The 19,920-nt window shown below is 40.1% G+C and overlaps 1 protein-coding gene across 1 annotated transcript; it reads right to left on the bottom strand.

The window, feature by feature from the left end:
* Window positions 1–14,215: 14,215 nt before the first annotated feature.
* Window positions 14,216–15,169, bottom strand: LOC122213574 (olfactory receptor-like protein OLF3). The gene has a single exon (XM_042927651.1). The coding sequence runs from the start codon at window positions 15,167–15,169 to the stop codon at window positions 14,216–14,218; it is 954 nt and encodes a 317-aa protein (XP_042783585.1).
* Window positions 15,170–19,920: the final 4,751 nt, after the last annotated feature.

The following is a 19,920-nucleotide window of genomic DNA, read 5'->3' as shown; positions in this document are numbered from 1 at the left end:
CTTTGGAACAGAAATGTATCTGAGCCCATAGCTTCAGGAAGGCAGAGCCACTTTACTAATTGTTTAACATATATTTATTTATTTTGAGAGACAGAAAGAGAGAGAGAAAAAGAGAGAGTGAGCACAAGCAGGGGAGGGGCAGAGACAGAGCAGGAGAGAGAGAATCCCAAGCAGGCTCCAGGCTGTCAGCAAGGAGCCTGATGTATGGCTTGATCCCAAAAACCATGAGATCATGACCTGAGCGGAAATCAAGAGTCAGACACTTGACCAATTGAGCCACCCAGGCACCCGCCCAATTTACTGCATTTGCCATACTATTTACAATGAAAAGATTGGAACATCCGAGGGTCACATCCCTGATCCAAAGACCCTAATAAGTCAGAACTGTTCTACTTCTGCCCCTCTAGACACCTCTGCACACACCCACCCTCTGCTGGTGCCTCCATTAGCACTCTCAAGCGTTGATTAGTGCCTAGCACACAGGCGTGTCCACTTTCGTCCAAGTTTATGTTGGTTTCTACAGAATGCTTCCCTCCAACAAAGCCATGGGCCAGACCGATGAAGAGTCCCAGACTCCTCGGGCTCCTGGCTAAGGTCTCACCTGGGACTAGTTTCGATTGTGAGGGAAACAGCTACTCGAAATTCACAGGTGTCCCACAATCGGCTCCAATGCAAAGCTAATGAGGTGCAGCAGTGTTTGAACTAGCAACATGGGGCGGACAGACTCCCCTCAGGAGCTTCATTCATTAGAGTGTCCGTGGCTGACAGCACTCCCACTTCTCAAGGTCAGGGCCTCCATGCTGCCCTTCTTCTCCCCATAAAGCCTGTTCTTCTCCATCCTCTTCAAACTCTAACAATCCCCTAAAGCCAAAGGTCATTCTAAAAAGCCAAAGATGACAGCTTACTGAGGATTCAGAATATTCTCCTGTAGCCCCAACCTGACATTTAGCACTCATGCCCCCTTTTTACTGAGCAGTGACTAGGTCTGCAACCACACCTGGTGAGGAAAAAATCAGTTATCCCCTTGGGCTCCAAGATACCCTCGTTTCTCCTTCTGAACACAGGAGCATTGACCTCACTCCCCTAACATGTGTGCAAAGAGCCCCCTGGGCCTGCGGCAAGCTTTGCAGGGAGGGACGCACACCCAAGTACATCTCTCACGGTACTATTCAAGTTCCAAAAATAATAGCGCTGTAGAAACAGATTTAATGCTCCAAATAGGATCTACAAACATAGAGTCTTATGGTCTCCAGGAAAAAAAAAAAAGTAAAGGGGATCCAAAGTCATTAATAATCAATCTCCCTGTCGGCAAATCCTTTGTCCCTTCCTCTCCCAGTCAAATACCCAGTGCCTCTCAGCACCACCATGTACACATCCACGCACTTACCCGCTGTCCACACCTCCCCCCTCGATGCTCACTCAGCCATCTGCTTGTCTGCTCAGCCACCCACTTAGGCATCCCCTCAGCATCTACATGCCACCTCACCTACTTCCCTAACGTCCAGGAGTTATCTCCCAGGCATCCTCTCTTCTCATCCATGTGGGTGTCATCCCGCTTGTCCACTCATTCTGCCATGTTATCGTAACGCCTGACACCACAGCACCCGTGACTTTGACAATGCTGCTGTGATCATCCAGGCAATAGAAAGGGAAAGTAGAGCTGCTTCTCTTTCCTCACCTGAGTTTCTGCACTCCCACAGAACTGACAGAATTGGTGGGATACTTTGAGGAAAGCTGGAAACATTCCATGGTTGGGAGAGCTGTAGTCACCGAACCCAGACGTTCACATCACTGCTGTTTTTCTCCACTCATCTGTAGACAACAAACGAAACTCCCAAATTCCAAGCTTTGATAAGGACCCCACAGCACTCAGTAACTTCTGCTCCAAACTCGGAGGGCCTTCTTTGTCATTCAACCTCCATCACTCAGGAAGTTATACCAACTTGGACTCCAAATACGTGTAGCATGGATCCTCCCTTTCCATTGTTAATGCTACTGACTACTACTGTTTTAGTATTTGTACCAAAGTGCCAAGTAATTCAGTGCATTTCAAAGTGATAGCCTTCATTCGACCCAGGCTCACTGAATCAGAAACTACGCAGGAAGTTCAGCAAACTGTGGCTTAATGAGTCTTTCAGGTGTTTCTAATAGAATAAATTTGAGAATGCCTGGAACAATTTATTTGTAAACCACCGACCCATTAATCCTTCATTATAACACTTTATTTTACCATTACCCACTACACAAGTATTTGGTCTCTAGTCTCCAGTGACCTGAATGCTACATCTCAACCAACTGAGAGAGAAGAGGTTCAAAGTCAACCAGAATTTCAATTTTTCCCACTTCTCTCCCCTGTGAGCCCCCACTCATCCTACAATTCCTGCTTTTCCACAAACAGTAAATACTCTCTTCTGCCCAGGAAGGTCATCTCTAGGGTCTGCCTAGGAATTGAAATAGTTCTTTCAAGAAGCATTTGTGACAGACATAATAATATATACTATCAATGTGTAGGCTTGGTTTGCAAGGTAAACATGAATATAACAAATTATTTGCTCCAAACGCTATGCATATAATTTGGGTAAGCTGCTTTCAGAGAAGCAGTTTATGTGACTTAAATTCCTGGGCTTAAAAATCATAATTTGCCATTTTAAATTTTACTTAACTGTAAATTATCACTCCCATCTCCCATTTATACTTTGTCTTTTAAAACACACCTTTAAAAGTGAAAATATATCACTCTTGTACAGGATGTTTCTAGGGGCAAATTGAGGAGGGAGACAGGGAATACATGGGAACTCTCTGTACTTCCTGCTCAATTGTGCTATGAATCTAAAACTGATCCAAAAAACACAGTCTCCTGAGGGTACCTGGGTGGCTCAGTCGGTTAAGCACACGGCTTCAGCTCAGATCATGATCTCCCTCTTTGTGAGTTCGAGCCCTGCCTCACACTCCCTGCTTTCAGCACAGAGCCTGCTTTGGGTTTGGATCCTGTCTCCTTCTCTCTCTCTCTGCCCTTCCCCCCACCCCTGCTCTTGCTCTTTCTCTCAAAAAAAAAAAATATTAAAAGAAAGAAATTGCTATTATTTTTAAAAACCACAATCTCCTTTAAAGGAAATAATATAAAGTTTTTCAGGTTGTTCTAACTCAAAAGTTTTGCAGTTCTAGGCTGCAAAAGGCTGGAAAGAACATCGGTTCCATCCTAAAAGAAGAGAGGGTAAACTGCAGAGTCATAACTAGTCCTGAAATCATCAGAAAGCTGAGATGCAGGGCAACCCAACAGCATGAAATCTCAGGAAAGACCAGCACATGCAGGCAGAGATAGGACGTGAGGTCTCACTCACCTGGGCCAGAGCCTGGGAGGAAGACAAGCCTGTGAGAGTTGCTTTCACAAAGGGCTCACGTTGGGCGGTGGGTTACTAGAAGCACAGAATGGCTGAAGCCACAGCAAAAAGAGGCCCACCAGCTCCTGGGATTTTCTCCACACACTTGGAACGGTCCTGGCGAGGATGTCAGGGAAGAGTAGAAAACCAGAGAAAGCCTCCTCCTTGGTCCAGGTTTGGTGAAGGCACCACAGCCGCGCAGCTGCGGAAGGCAGGCCCTGGGCACAGGCTCCGTCTCCGTTATGGAAAAAAAGCCTGAGCCACTGGGGGGAGGACAGCAAACTCTGTTCCCTCAGAGACGATGAAGACTCATTACTGAGGGAAGAGAACAGAGCAGGGGGAAAAACAACAACAACAACATTCTTTCATTCTTTCTCGAGGGTCCTTGGGGTAGGAGACCACTCTGTTCAGACAGGGAACCATCTCACCAGGCTGCAGGGGTGGAAAGACCACTAAGAAGGCCCCAACATGAGGCACAGCACTAAAGGATGTGCCTGAGACTGAGAAAGACCCAGGAGAAGGGGAAGAAAGCCTCACCCTCCATCACCAGGTCAGCAGAAACTGAGGAACAAGTCACAGCTGTTACCAGGGCATAGGGGAAACCTGCGGATCAACACACTGTCCACATGCAGCCTCACGGCCAGAGCCTAAAACTCAGGGTGGCTCACGACACCAGGGAAAGCCAACCCCTGAACACCCCACCCTCAGCACAAGAGAGAGAGAACGTTAATTTGCTGGTAGATGGGGACAAATACAGAACTCAAACCCAGCTCAACCCATGACTGCACTGATTGCCACACTCTCCTCAGCAAACAAGACCCAGGACAGTCAGAAGAGATGTGCCCATTCCAACACATAATGCTATTTATCTCAGTTTATTATCCTGCATGCAAAATGTTCAGTTGTCAGTCAAAATTAAGAGGAAAAGGCAAGACAAAGTTCAGTGTCATTGAACAAAGAAATTAACAGAACCAGAATCCGATGTACTTGGTTAAAGATGCACTTAGTTAAAGGTTTAAATAACTCTCATACGTTAAGAATCTACTGGAAAAAATGGACAGTGTCACAAATGCTTGAGGAATGTCAATAAAGAATTGAAAACTACATGGAGGGATTAAATAAAAGTGCTGACATGAAGAACACAGAAACAGAAGACCGCTTATGAGCTAACTCAGCTGAGCTGAGGAACCATCAGTGAGTCTGGAAGCAGAAAGGCAGATTCAGAGAGGTCACCTGTGCACTGCCCTTGAAGGTGGGGGAAGGGACAGCAAAGGCATGGAGGCAGGGGGAAGGCACAGGGATCCTGCGGTGGACAGTGAAGAGTCCCGAACATTTCAGCTGGATGCAGAAATGAGGATACAGCATCTCCACATACTTTCCTTCTTTGTGTGTCATGTGTATATTCGTATTTTTGACTACTTTTCTTCTCCTTCAACTCTTTTCCTACTATTTTATACAGGGCTGTCCATGGTGGTAAATTTTACAGTTTATTCCACCATGTACAGAACATCCAGACAGGATTATGACATTTTAAAGAAGATGGTGAGTCCGTATAGGAATTGCCATTTGGGAGATCAAGTGTTACTCTGAAATCTCTTATAGTTTTTTTTTAATTGAAGTATAATTGACATACAATATCCAATTCGTTTCAACCATACATCATAGTGAATCAATATTTTTATATAATATGAAATGATCCACACAATAAATTCAGTTACCATCTGTCATCGGACAAAATTATTATACTATTGTTGATTTTATTCCCTATGCCAAACATTACATCTTTATGAGTTATTTTATGTTGAAAGTTTGTACCTCTTAATCCCCTTCACTTATCCCCCCCAACCATTCCCCACTTTGGTAACCGTCAGTTTGTTCCCTGTATGAGTCTGTTTCTGTTTTGTTCATATGCTATGGTTTTTAGATTCCAAATGTAAGTGAAATCATGGTATTTGTCTTTCTCTGACTTATTTCACCTAGCACAATACCCTCTAGTTCCATCCATGTTGTCACAGATAGCAAGATTTCATTCTTTTTTATGGTTGACTAATATCTCATAGAGTATATACACCATATCTTCTTTATCCATTCATCTATCCGTGAACATGTACGTAGCCTACATATCTTGGCCATTATAAATACTGCTGCAGTGACATAGGGGTGCATATATCTCCTCAAATGGTGCTGCAATGACATACGGGTGCATATATCTCTTCAATTTATTTTTATTTCTTAGGATAAATACCCAGAAGTGGAACTGTTGGGGCATACGATATTTCTATTTTTAATTTTTTTAATAGTCTCCATACTGTCTTTCATAGTGGCCGCACCAATTTATATTCCCACCAACAGTTGTATGAGGGGTCCTTTTTTTCCACATCTTTTCCAGCACTTGTTATTTTTTGTGTTTTTGATAATAGCCAATCTGACCATTGTGAGGTGATATCTTATTGTGGTTTTGATTTGCATTTCCTTGATGATTAGTGACGTTGAACATCTTTTCATGTGCCCATTTGACATCTTTTTATCTTCTTTGAAAAAATGTCCATTCAAATTTTCTGCCCAGTTTTTATATGGGTTGTTTGTTGATATTAAGTTGGATAAATTTATATATTTTGGATATTAAACCCTTATCAGATGTATGATTGAAAATATTTTTTCCCATTAAGTAGGTTGCCTGTTTTGTTGATGGGTTCTCTTGCTGTACAAAAGCTTTTTAGTTTGATGTAATCCCATTTTACAAATTTTTTGCTATTATTGCACTTGCCTGCGGAGACTAATCCACAAAAAATATTGCCAAGACTAATATAAAAGAGCTTAATGAGTTTGGAAGCATTCCTCCCACTTCAATGTTTTGGGGATATTTTGAGTAGAATAAGTATTAACTCTTTTTTACATATTTGGTAGAATGCACCTGTGAAGCTGTCTGGTTCTGGACTTTGGTTTGCTTGTTTTTTAATAACACTAATTTTAATTACTTGTAATTGGTCTATTCAGATTGCTTATTTCTTTTTGATTCAGTCTTAGAAGGTTGTGTTTCTAGGAATTATCAATTTCTTCTAGGTTTCCAATTTGTTAGCATATAATTGTAGTAGTCTTTCAGGATCCTTTGTATTTCTGTGGTGTCAGTTGTAACTAGTCTTTCAATTCTTTTTTTTTTTTTTTTTTTTTTGAAGTTTTAAATTTGGGTTTATTTCCTTTGCTTCCTTGATACCCACTTTATTAGGCATCTTGTTTTTATTTTTTATTTTTTAAAATTTACATCCAAATTAGTTGGCATATAGTGAAACAATGATTTCAGGAGTAGATTCCTTAATTCCCCTTACCCATTTAGCCGATCCACCCTCCCACAACCCCTCCAGTAACCCTGTTTGTTCTCCATATTTATGAGTCTCTTCTGTTTTGTCCCCCTCCCTGTTTTTTTTATATTATTTTTGTTTCCCTTCCCTTATGTTCATCTGTTTTGTCTCTTAAAGTCCTCATATGAGTGAAGTCATATGATTTTTGTCTTTCTCTGACTAATTTCACTTAGCATAATACCTCCAGTTCCATCCACGTAGTTGCAAATGGCAAGATTTCACTCTTTTTGATCCCCGAGTAATGCTCCATTGTATATATACATATACCACATGCTCTTTATCCATTCATCCATCAATGGACATTTGGGCTCTTTCCATACTTTGGCTATTGCTGATAATGTTGCTATAAACATGGAGGTGTGCGTGTCCCTTGGAAACAGCACACCTGCATCCCGTGGATAAATGCCTAGTAGTGCAATTTCTGGGTCGTAGGGTAGTTCTATTTTTAGTTCTTTGAGGAAACTCCATACTGTTTTCCAGAGTGGCTGCACCAGTTTGCATTCCCACCAACAATGCAAAACAGATCCTCTTTTGGAGGATAAAGAGCTGTGCAGAAGCTTTTTATTTGGATGAGGTTCCAGTAGTTCATTTTTGCTTTTGCTTCCCTTGCCTCCAGAGATGTGTTGAGTAAGAAGTTGCTGTGGCCAAGATCAAAGAGGGTTTTGCCTGCTTTCTCCTCGAGGATTTTGATGGTTTCATGTCTTAAATTTAGATCTTTCACCCATTTTGAGTTTATTTTTGTGTATGGTGTAAGAAAGTGGTCCAGGTTCATTCTTCTGCATGTCATTGTCCAGTTTTCCCAGCACCACTTGCTGAAGAGACTGTCTTTATTGCATTGGATATTCTTTCCTGCTTTGTCAAAGATTAGTTGGCCACACGTTTATGAGTCCATTTCTGGGTTCTCTATTCTGTCCCATTGATCTGAGTGTCTGTTCTTGTGCCAGTACCATACTGTCTTGATGATTACAGCTTTGTAGTATAGCTTGAAGTCTGGGATTGTGATGCCTCCTGCTTTGGTTTTCTTTTTCAAGATTGCTTTGGCTATTCGGGGTCTTTTCTGGCTCCATACAAATTTTAGGATTATTTGTTCTAGCTCTGTGAATAATGCTGGTGTTACTTTGATAGGGATTGCATTGAACATGTAGATTGCTTTGGGTAATATCAACATTTTAACAATATTTGTTCTTCCTATCCAGGAGCATGGAATCTTTTTCCATTTCTTTGTGTCTTCTTCAATTTCTTTCATAAGCTTTCTATAGTTTTCAGTGTATAGATTTTTCACCTCTCTGGTTAGATTTATTCCTAGGTATTTTATGGTTTTTTGTGCAACTGTAAATGGGATCAATTCCTTGATTTCTCTTTCTGTTGCTTCATGGTTGGTGTATAGGAATGCAACCGATTTCTGTGCTTTGATTTTATATCCTGCAGCTTTGCTGAATTCATGAATCAGTTCTAGCAGTTTTTTGGTGGAATCTTTTGGGTTTTCCATATAGAGTATCATGTCATCTGCAAAGAGTGAAAGTTTGACCCCCTCCTGGCTGATTTGGATGCCTTTTATTTCTTTGTGTTGTCTGATAGCAGAGGCTAAGACTTCCAATACTATGTTGAATAACAGTGGCGAGAGTGGACTTCCCTGTCTCGTTCCTGACGTTTGGGGGAAAGCTCTCAGTTTTTCCCCATTAACGATGATATTAGCATTGGGTCGTTCATATATGGGTTTTATGATCTCGAGGTATGTTCCTTCTATCCTACTTTCTTGAAGGTTTTTATCAAGAAAGGATGCTGTATTTTGTCAAATGCTTTCTCTGCATCTATTGAGAGGATTATATGGTTCTTGTCCTTTCTTTTATTGATGTGATGAATCACGTTGATTGTTTTGCAGATATTGAACCAGCCTTGCATCCCAGGTATAAATCCTGCTTGGTCATGGTGAATAATTTTTTTAATGTATTGTTGGATCTGGTTGGCTAATATCTTGTTGAGGATTTTGCATCCATGTTCATCAGGGAAATTGGTCTATAGTTCACCTTTTTAGTGGGGTCTCTGTCTGGGTTTGGAATCAAGGTAATGTTGGTTTCATAGAAAGAGTTTGGAAGTTTTCCTTCCATGTCTATTTTTTGGAACAGTTTCAAGAGAATAGGTGTTAACTCTTCCTTAAATGTTTGGTAGAATTCCTCTGGAAAGCCATCTGGCCCTGGACTCTTGTTTGTTGGCAGGTTTTTGATTACTAATTCGATTTCCTTACTGGTTATGGGTCTGTTCAAATTTTCTATTTCTTCCTGTTTCAGTTTTGGTGGGAACTTGGAAGTTGTCCATTCCTAGGAAGTTGTCCATTTCTTCCAGATTGCCCATTTTGTTGGCATATAATTGCTCATAATATTCTCTTATTGTTTTTGTTTCTGCTGTGTTGGTTGTGGTCTCTCCTCTTTCATTCTTGATTTTATTTATTTGGGTCCTTTCCTTTTTCTTTTTGAGCAAACTGGCTAGAGGTTTATCAATTTTGTTAATTCTTTCGAAGAACCAGCTTCTGGTTTCATTGATCTGTTCTACTGTTTTTCTTGGTTTCGATAGCATTAATTTCTGCTCTACTCTTTATTATTTCCTGTCTTCTGTTGGTTTTGGATTTTATTTGCTGTTCTTTTTCTAGCTCCTTAAGGTGTAAGGTTAGGTTGTGTATCTGAGATCTTTCTTCCTTCTTTAGGAAGGCCTGGATTGCTATATACTTTCCTCTTATGTCCGCCTTTGCTGCGTCCCAGAGGTTTTGGGTTGTGGTGTTACCATTTTCATTGACTTCCATATACTTTTAAATTTCCTCTTTAACTGCTTGGTTGGCCCATTCATCCTTTAGTAGGATGTTCTTCCGTCTCCAAGTATTTGTTACCTTTCCAAATTTTTTCTTGTGGTTGATTTCGAGTTTCATAGCATTGTGGTATGAAAATATGCACGGAATGATCTTGATCTTTTTGTACTTACTTAGGGCTGACTTGGTCTATTCTGGAGAACATTCCATGTGCACTGGAGAAGAATGTATATTCTGCTGCTTTAGGATGAAATGTTCTGAATATATCTGTTAAGTCCATCTGGTCCAGTGTGTCATTCAAAGGCATTGCTTCCTTGTTGATTTTTTGATTAGATGATCTGTCCATTGCTGTGAGTGGGGTGTTGAAGCCTCGTACTCTTATGGTATTATTATCAATGAGTTTCTTTATGTTTGTGATTAATTGATTTATATATTTGGGTGCTCTCACATTTGGTGCCTAAATGTTTACAATTGTTAGGTCTTCTTGGCAGACAGACCCCTTGATTATAATATAATGCCCTTCTGCATCTCTTGGTACAGTCTTTATTTTAAAGTCTAGATTGTCTGATATAAGTATGGCCACTCCAGCTTGCTTTTGTTGACCACTAGCATGATAGATGGTTCTCCATCCCCTTATTTTCAATCTGAAGGTGTCTTTAGGTCTAAAGTGGGTCTCTTGTAAACAGTATATAGATGGATCTTGTTTTCTTATCCATTCCGTTACCATATGTCTTTTGATTGGAGCACTGAGTCCATTGATGTTTAGATCTTTCAATTCTGATTTAATTTATTTGAGTCCTCTTTTTTCTTGATGAGTCTGGCTAGAGGTTTATCAATTTTGTTTATCTTTTCAAATAATCAGATTTTGGTTTCATTGATTTTTTAATGCTTATTTATTTTTGACAGAGAGAGAGCAAGGGAGGGGGAGACAGAGGGGGAATAGAGGATCCAAAGTGGTCTCTGTACTGACAGCACAGAACCCAATATGGGGCTCAAACTCATGAACTGTGAGATCATGACCTGGGCCAAAGTCACACACTCACTTAACTGACTGAGTCATCCAGGTGCCCCTTCATTGATATTTTTAATTGACTTTTGTTTCTATTTTATTTTTTCTCTTCTGACCTATATTATTTCCTTCTTTCTACTAACTTTGGGCTTTGTTGTTCTTCTTCTTCTTATTTTTCTAGTTCCTTTAGGTGCAAATTTAGATTGGGGGGTGGGGGGTATTTTTCTTGTTTCTTATGGTAGGCCTGTATTGCTATAAATTTCCCTCTTAGAACAGGTTTTGCTGCATCTCATTAATTTTAGAAAGTTGTGTTCCCATTTTTATTTTTTGCAAGAAATTTTTTGTTTTCCTCTATGATTTCTTCATTGATCCATTAGTTGTTTACGAGGATGCTGTTTAGTGTCCACATGTTTGTGTTTCTCCAGTTTTCTTGTAACTGATATCTAATTTCGCAACATTATAATCAGAAAAAAAATGTTTGACATGATTGAATTTAATAAGACTTGTTTTTTAATTAATTTTTAAAATTTTTACTTTTTAAATAGGCTCCACGCCCAGCACAAGCCCAACATGGTCTGAACTCATGACCCTGAGATCAAGACCTGAGCTGAAATCAAGAATTGGATTTCTGACTGAGCCTCCCAGGCCCTCCTATTGAGGCTTGTTATATGACCTAACATGTGACCTATACTGGAGAATGTCCCATGTGTACTTGAGAAGAATGTATATTCTGCTGCTTGTGAGTAGAATATTCTGTATGTATCTATTAAGTTCATCTGGCCTAATATATTGTTTAAGGTCAATGCATCCTTATTGATTTTCTGTCTGGATGATCTATCCATTGGTATAAGTGGGCATTAATGTCCCCTACTATTATTGTATAAATGTTTTGATTTCTCCTTTTATGTCTATTAATATTTGCTTTATATATTTAAGTGCTTCTATGTTGGGAGCATAAATATTTACAGATGTTATAGTGTCTTCTTGGATCAACATCTTTATTATTATTTAATGCCCTGCTTTGTCTTTTGTTACAGTCTTTGTTTTAAAACCTATTTTTTTAATATGACTATTACTACAGCTTTCTTTTCATTCCATTCGCATGGAATCTCTTTTCCTATCCCATCATCTTCAGTCTTTATGTGCCCTTAGATCTGAGATCAGTCTCTTGTAGACAGTGTATAGATGGATCTTGTTTTTTTATCCATGCGGCCTCCCTACGTCCTTTGGTTGGAGTATTTAGTCCATTTGCATTTAAAGTAATATTGACAGATATGTATGTCTTGCCATTTTGTTAATTATTTTCTGGTTGTTTACATAGTTCTTTCCTGCTCTTTTGGTCTTCTGTTTGTCTGTTTCCTTGTGGTTTGATGGTTTTCTTCAGTGATATGTTTGTGTTCCTTTCTTTTTTTGTGTGCATGTACCTATTATAGGTTTTGGGTTTGTGGCTACCGTGAGATATATACATCTGTATGTATATACGTATGTATGAGTGTATATAAAATCAGTCTATTTTTAGCTGATAGTCAATTAACTTTGAACACATTTTAAACCAATTTTGAAAACTGTTAAATCATGCGATTTGACTTGACTTTTCTCTTTCCCCACTGCCACTAGTTTAGTTCATATTCTTCTAGTGTCTCTGTAGTACTGTTGGAGAAGACAGCCAGCTGGACTCCTTGCCTCTAATATCCTCTTCCTCTGAATCATTTCCAAGAGTGATAACTCTAAAATGTAAGCTTTATCAAGCTCTAATCCTGCTTAAAAATCTTTACTACATCCATAATGCTGTTAAAGTTAAAAGACAGTTTGGTATTCGGTGCCCTCAGTGATGCCTTCTTTCCCTGCCTGCTTCATCCTCACTGCTTCCTCAACTTCTCTGACCTGTAATCCAGCTTAAGGACATTTTTTAATTCTTGTGCTTTCTTCCAGCTCTGCACCTTTCACAGTTGTTACTTTGCTTGAGTTGTTGTCATCTCAATACCTTGTTCTCACTTTCCTGGTACAAGTACCATTTCTGATCCTTTCATACAGGAAGACTTCAGCAATCACCCCAAAGGCTTACTCACTGAGAAACTTATCACATTGCATTTTAATTGCTTCACCATCTATCATCCCTGCTATGTAGTTATATCATGGTCAGGAATGATTCACATTGATTATTGTGTCTCAAAAGCCATTCAAGGTTACAAACACATAGTAGATTCTCCATTAATATTTCTTGAATTAACACCAAGAGATATTTAACCCACTAGTATTGACATCTTTTGACAATCTGCCTATATCACACATTGTAGGACCAAATTGTTTTAGAGTAAATTAAAATATCAAATGGGCTGTGGATTACATGAGACTTCAACCTTCTGAACACTGAGATTGCGTGATAATGTGTTCACAAATGGGAGAACTACAAATTTACTGACTTACAGAAGACACAGCAGGAAGAAAGGACTTTGAGACTTCTTCAAGGGAGTGAGAAGATGAGCTACTATCACATTCTTTCTCCTCTTTCCCCTTCCTTATCCATTGTAGAATATTTCTTCCACCTTCTTTTTCCTTATTTAGGAAATCCAGTCTCACATATTCCACTTTCTAGTTTACAAAGATCAGCTAGGGCCCTGGTAGGAGGTATGGGAGAAGATGTTCAATACGGAGAATAAAGGAAGACACTGTACAGCTGACTCAACTATCCTGATTCCCAAAATACATATTGAAATTGTCTTGCCTTTCACTGGCTTTGGATCAGCAATCTGTCCTTTCTAAGATTAACTGTATCTTTTATATTTTATGCATTAATTAATATTTTATGTACTTATTGTTCCTGAAGTCTCAAAAAAGAGGTTATGGATTTTTCAGAGATTGGACAGTTTTAACATTTATGGTACTCCTTATATGTGCAGTAAAATTCCTCTCAAACTGTTTGTATGCTATCCAGTAGTAATCTAAACATGGCTCTTCCTTGACTGGCACTAGTCATGTACAAACACCTTTGGTTACATGCCAGTCACCGTAAAACAAGACCTTCAGATGATGCTCCTCCACTGAGGTACCTTCATCACACAGATGAGATGCTGTGAGCACATGTAGCAGCTCCAGCACAAAAACATCTTAACAGCCTTGAGAGCATCTCTCTTCTCAGAACAGCAACTCACACAATACTGGAGAAGGATATACCTGCTGTGCACTGTTTTGAAACTAAAATATAAAAACTGCTTTAGTTCTCAATGGAAACATAAAAACCTTTTACAAAATTTGGATGATTAAGAATTAGGGGCCCAAAATAAGATCTACAATTAGGTCCATGAATACAAATAGCGTGACACATCAAAACAGCAAATTGTACTTTTTGTTCAAAGTACAAATTTATGTACTTTGTCCCAGGACAAATTTATGTATATGTCCCAGGACTTATGAAAGGAGATTGAGTAAGGGCGGGAAGTTCCATTACTGCAGTGCTTAACTCCACTGAACATGCTGCTGTGACATAAAAATACACTCACAGCCCACACCCAAACCCACCCTCCAGCCTCCTACCCAGCATCACAAGTACATGTGTCAGCATCTCCTTCCTGGTTGCCAGGGCAATGCAGGTGATGCCTGCCATATCTGAATTAAGTGGGAGAAAACACAGGCAAAGCTCTTTTCTCTAGCTAATGCTCAGGATTCATCAAGTTGCCAGTTTTGACGTTAATCCAGATAACTGTCCTAATAGTTTCTGCCAAGCACCCTTCACCTCCTTATTCCTTATGCTATAAATCATGGGATTCAGCACGGGCATCAAAATGGCATAGAAGACAGAAATCAACTTCTCCTGAAGGACAGAAGGGCTGGAGTGGGGCTGGATGTAGGTGAAAATGGTCATGCCATAGCACAAGACGACCACTGTGAGGTGAGACGCACAGGTGTGGAAGGCTTTCTTTCTTCCCTCTCTGGACTGGATCTTCAGGATGGTGGAGATGATCTGGATGTAGGACAAGAGGACCAGGCAGAAGGGTGTCATCAGCAAGACAATGCTAGAAACCATGATCGCGATCTCATTGGAGGAGGTGTCCACACAGGCCAGTCTGACCACAGCTAGGAGTTCACAGGATATGTGATCAATATACTTGTTTGTGCACATGGGCAGCTGAAAGGTGATGATGGTCTGCATGAGAGAGTTGAGAGAACCACTGACCCAGGATGTGATGGCCAACCTGGTACAGAGCCCTCCATGCATGATGACCGAGTATCGCAGGGGGTCGCACACAGCCACATAGCGGTCGTAGGCCATCACTGCCAGTAGAACAAACTCAATCCCACCCAAGCCCAAGGAGAAAAATAATTGGGCTGCACAGCTCACAAATGGGATTGCTTTATGTTCTATTAGAAGATGAACCAACATCTGGGGGACGATGCTTGTGGCATAAGAGACATCAACAAGGGAGAGGTTGGTGAGAAAGAAGTACATGGGAGTGTGGAGTCGGCTGTCCAGTCTGATCAGAAGAACAATGAAAAAGTTCCCCAGCACTGTCACCAAGTACATGATCAAGAAGAGGACAAAGAGTGAGACCTGTGTGTCCCAGTCACTGGACAGACCAAGGAGAATGAACTCTTTCACCCACGTCTGGTTATCTGTGTCCATTAAAAAACATAGGATTATTAATCTGCAGAAAGAGACAGAAATAGCAGAAACTACTGAATTCAAGAACCGTAAAAATAACTTCTTAAAAGAATGCATATTGAATACAACCTGTCAGCCTTAGCCAGATGTTTCTGATCATGTGTGCATCACAATGATAGGTTTGATCCTAATATGCATTCTCCATAGGAGAGACAAGTCATTCCTTCAAAATGAGCAGATAGTCTTAGGGATTTCTTGGAGGCCTAGAGATAATGCAGTACAATTTTAGGAGCTATGTATCTTTTCAACTTACCACAGTTTCCAGGGCAACAGAGGATTATAGGTTACAATGGGGGGATGAAGTGATAGACAACAAAGATCAACATGATTCAAAGTCAAGAACAACCTTACATTATCTACTACAATAAACATGATAAAAGGAATAAACAACAACAAGAGAGAGAGAGACAGAGATTCAGAAGTGGCAGATGTATAGTACAAACATGGCTAGTGTCTCATGCACAGATCTGGAATTTGAGAAGCTGGATATGAATCTTCTCTTATGACATACCAAATATGTGATTCGGGTTAGAGACTTAAGCTTTTACATATGAAATGTGATAACACTGCATAACTCACAAGTAGATTTAAGGCCAAGTGTAGATAACTTATGAGGAACTTATAAACTGTTATTGGTAGTTGGACTACAGCAGGATTCAGCACTAGGTATCACAACATGAGCTCTTCCCCAGAAGAGACAGAGAAACAAATGTACTTTCCTTCACATCCCGTCCACCCTACACTCAATGCTAGAATAATCATCCTAAAACACAAATTTAATCACACCACTTCCATGCACATATATATTTGGGATATCTAACTGCCTACAGAATTAAGAACATCACAGATGGGGGAGTATTCAAACACTCATTAAGGAGGACCTGCTCTATTGTTGCTTTTATTAATTTTAGCATTTATTATTATCTGGGTGCTTTAGAGCCAAGTGTTTTACTAAAGTATCCTGCAAATGCTTAAATACTTTGCATGGATATGTCAGCTAACTATTTTTAACCCATCAGAAGTATATTTATTTCTAAAGTCGATTGCCTTGATTTTAAAATAATTTACATTCAAAATAATTGATATCCAGATATGCCTGTTTTCTACAGTCATAAAGTCTCCATTTAGACTCCTGGTAGATTAAGAAACTAGAAATAGCATCTATACTTATTTTTGTTTGTTTGTTTGTTTTTAGAGAAAGAGGCTGTGTGCACATGCGTATACATGTGGGTGGGGGGCAAGGGAAAGACAGAATGTCAAACAGGCTCCACGTCCAACATGGGGCTCAATCACACGACCCCAAGAATCACAACCTGAGCTGAAATCAGGAATTGGGTGCTCAACTGATGGAGCCACCCGGGCACCCCCAAATAGTATCTATATTTTAAAAGCCAAATGAAGGAGGAAATATGGGTTGATCAGGTGATTTTAACACCGGCAATGAAACCATTCCCACATTCCTTTGGATCAGCTTTCAGCTAAGTAGAGCTGGATTCCTAGTCTGTCCTCAGATGCACAATGAAATAATTGGTAGACAGTGTGCTGCACATCTAAACATTTTGTGTTAGAAAAATACAGCTTAGCCTTCTCAACTCTATGGATTTGGGGATTTCATGCTATCCTCAAACTGTGCTATTCATTGACATCAATAAGTAAGACAGACTTTTGAGATTATTTGTTCCATTTTTCTCAGTAAAAATGAAATGCCCACATCCTTGTCATAAAGGACTAGGGACACAGCTCTTACTTAAAGTCAGGTGTGAAAAACGAACACAGTTAGGAACCATTCTGGTTAGCTCCTCCTCCTGTACAAGACCATTTTGTGTTTTCTTCTCACTGTTCACCTCATCTCTAGCTGCTTTTTCTGTAGATACTTACTATTCCTTTAATAAATAATAATTAATAAATAAATAATAGCAAAATCCTGTTTCACATCCTTTGGGTCATATCTTCCTCATACTCCTCAATCCTCCAACCACACCTATGTATGTTTGGAGATTTGTTAACCCAAAACTGATCAATTTATGCTGCCTGCTCAGACATGGCATCAAAAAATGATGTAATAGTGTAGTTCATCTCCTTAGACAGGAGCACTATGCAGGAAACATTTTCGGATTCTTTTGTTCTATGAATTGTGCAGGGTAGGACAATTACTGGGACTATAACAAATAGAACACAAAGCAATATCATAGGAAGGTGCCATTGAAATATTATTTTACAAATTTTCTCCTTGTTGCCCCATCACAAAGCTTTGAAACTCCAAAAATAGCTCGTTATACCTTTTATGATGAAATTGTTCTTTGTCAATTTTGTAGATGTAATTATTCGAAATGGGATTTTTAAAACATGAATGACCTAACCTTATTGTGATCTTGAACTAGATCATATAGAACACCAAAAGCCTTAGAGACGGAGGAGAGATCAGGAATGACACTGAAAATATATGGAAGATCAGATCTGAGGCATGGATATAGACATCACCTCTTCATTGTTAAAATAGAACTTTGACCCCAGTTAAGGTATTCTCCCAATAACCAATTATTAATATAAATAGCAAGTAGAACCAAAATTCTTTCTCTACAGGACAGAGATATGCAAAAAAAAAAAAAAAAACAAAAACAAAAAAGACAAAAAAACATTAGTGTTCAGATTCCTAATAAAACACACTTATCTATCTTTTTAAATAATTTTTAATGTTTATTTATTTATTTTGAGAGAGAGAGATGCAGAGCATGAGCAGGTAAAGGGCAGACAAAGAGGGAGACAGAGGATCCTAAGCAGGCTCCTTGCTGACAGCAGAGAGCTTGAACTCACGAACTGTGAGATCATGACCTGAGATGAAATTAGACACTTAATGAACTGAGCCACCCAGGTGCCCCAATATTATCTATCTAAAACAAGTATTTAGAAAGTTCAGTTTTAGCCAGTCATGTATTTTTTTTTTAATTTAAATAAAGAAAATCTGTCCATTTCCTTGAAACCTATGTGACCTTGTATGTTGGGGAGCTAAACAATCTTGGGTGGGACTAATGAAAGTCCCAAATGCAAAAGCAGAACACACGAAGGTAAGTCCCACAACCTGCAGATATGTTTCTTTCGTGCTGCTCAAAATCACTCAGGGCCATACCTTCATCAAGTCAAACTGTCCACAGAAATGACACTCTCATTTAGAGAGAGATTTCTCTGACTTGTGACCGAAGAGTTGGTCGATGTCAGCACTGAGAGCATCCATCCTGAGCAGGAATATTTGCATCATCCTGACATATGGAAACAGAGAATCCCTGGGTGGCTTGGGTGTCTGGTATCTCCAAGACTGGTTTCGTCTCCTGAAAGACCAGTTACTTTATTCTCTTTGTGGTCCTGTGAACTTCTTCTAGCCTGATTTGGTTAACCAGACTTTTCACTTAATCAGAGTCCAATCCTTGAAACTCAGTTTCTCAAACATATGCAAACCTGACACACACTTGGTGACATATTTTATTATGGTCTCATGTAAATTCTTCTCTTCTTGCTACTTCTTGTTCCCTGTAGCTAAGACTAGTGTTTTCATGACAATATAATTCCCTCCGGCCGGCAAGAATCCAGAGTGCAATCCCCACGGCCAATTCCAGAAAAACCAACCCTGGGATGAATTAGGACACCTGAATCTTGCCTCCAGTTCATTCTCTGAGTGTCAAGGGTCTTTGAATAAGCCCTTAATTGCCTTACATCTTCATCTGTTACTAAAAAAGAAAAGCATAATATTGTGAGAATCAAGCTCTCCAGAAATAATTGAGATAGGAGGATATAAGGCAATTGATAATATATCTTTTCTTGTCTGGAAATGTAATATATTAATATTACCACCACCTGCTAGTCACTATCAATACCTAACAAAAGACTCCATACTTGTGAGCTTCTTTCCTAAGTGTCTCTCTCTATGTCAGGACTAAGCTTTGGGATGGAGGAGCCTATTGTACAATTATACCCAAGGCTCATGTTCCTGCAAAGCACAATTACTTTACCACATTTGCTACAATACTTGAGAAGATTTCACCAGCCATGTTTCATGTCCCTGATCCAAGTTCCTAACAAGTCACTTCATTTCTGTCTCTGTCTCTGTCTCTGTCCCTGCTAAGGCCACACTCCCACAGGCTGCGGAAGCCTCTCAGATGGTAATCAGTGCTGACAAAAGAGATGTGTCTGCTTTCCTCTAGGTTGAAGCTGCTCAAGAGCTCTCCCTCCAGCTAGGGATGGACCATAGTGAAGAGACATCCCAAATTCCTCGGGCCCCAGTACTCCTCAGTCACCAGGGACCAGTTGCCATTGCGAGGGACACTACTGGGAGGATGTTGACAAGGGCTCAACAACAGCTCACACACAGACCTAATGAGCTTTGGCAGCAGCTGCATTGGCAGGGGAGGCTGACCCAACCCCCCAGGAGCTTCCTGCATGACAATGCTAATGGCTGCCACCACTCCCAATGCACAGGCCAGGGCCTCGCTGCTGCCCTTCTCCCTGTGGAAGGCTCTCCTCCATCCCTCTGCCTCTCACATCTTCGTTACAGCCTTAGGCCAGAGAAGCCAGCTTGCTGAGCTTGGATGATGTGCTCCTGGAGCCCAAACCAGACTTTAGCCTTCAAGGCCCCAATCTAGGAAGCCGTGACTGGAGCTGCATGTAAATCTGGTGGAAGCACCAATTCTGCCCTTTTGGTTCCAGATGCCCCTACATCT

Source organism: Panthera leo, chromosome A2 (assembly GCF_018350215.1).
Source record: "Panthera leo isolate Ple1 chromosome A2, P.leo_Ple1_pat1.1, whole genome shotgun sequence".
Taxonomy (NCBI): domain Eukaryota; kingdom Metazoa; phylum Chordata; class Mammalia; order Carnivora; family Felidae; genus Panthera; species Panthera leo.
The sequence above is the reverse complement of the archived record's forward strand: the minus strand, read 5'-3'. Positions and strand labels throughout refer to the sequence as shown.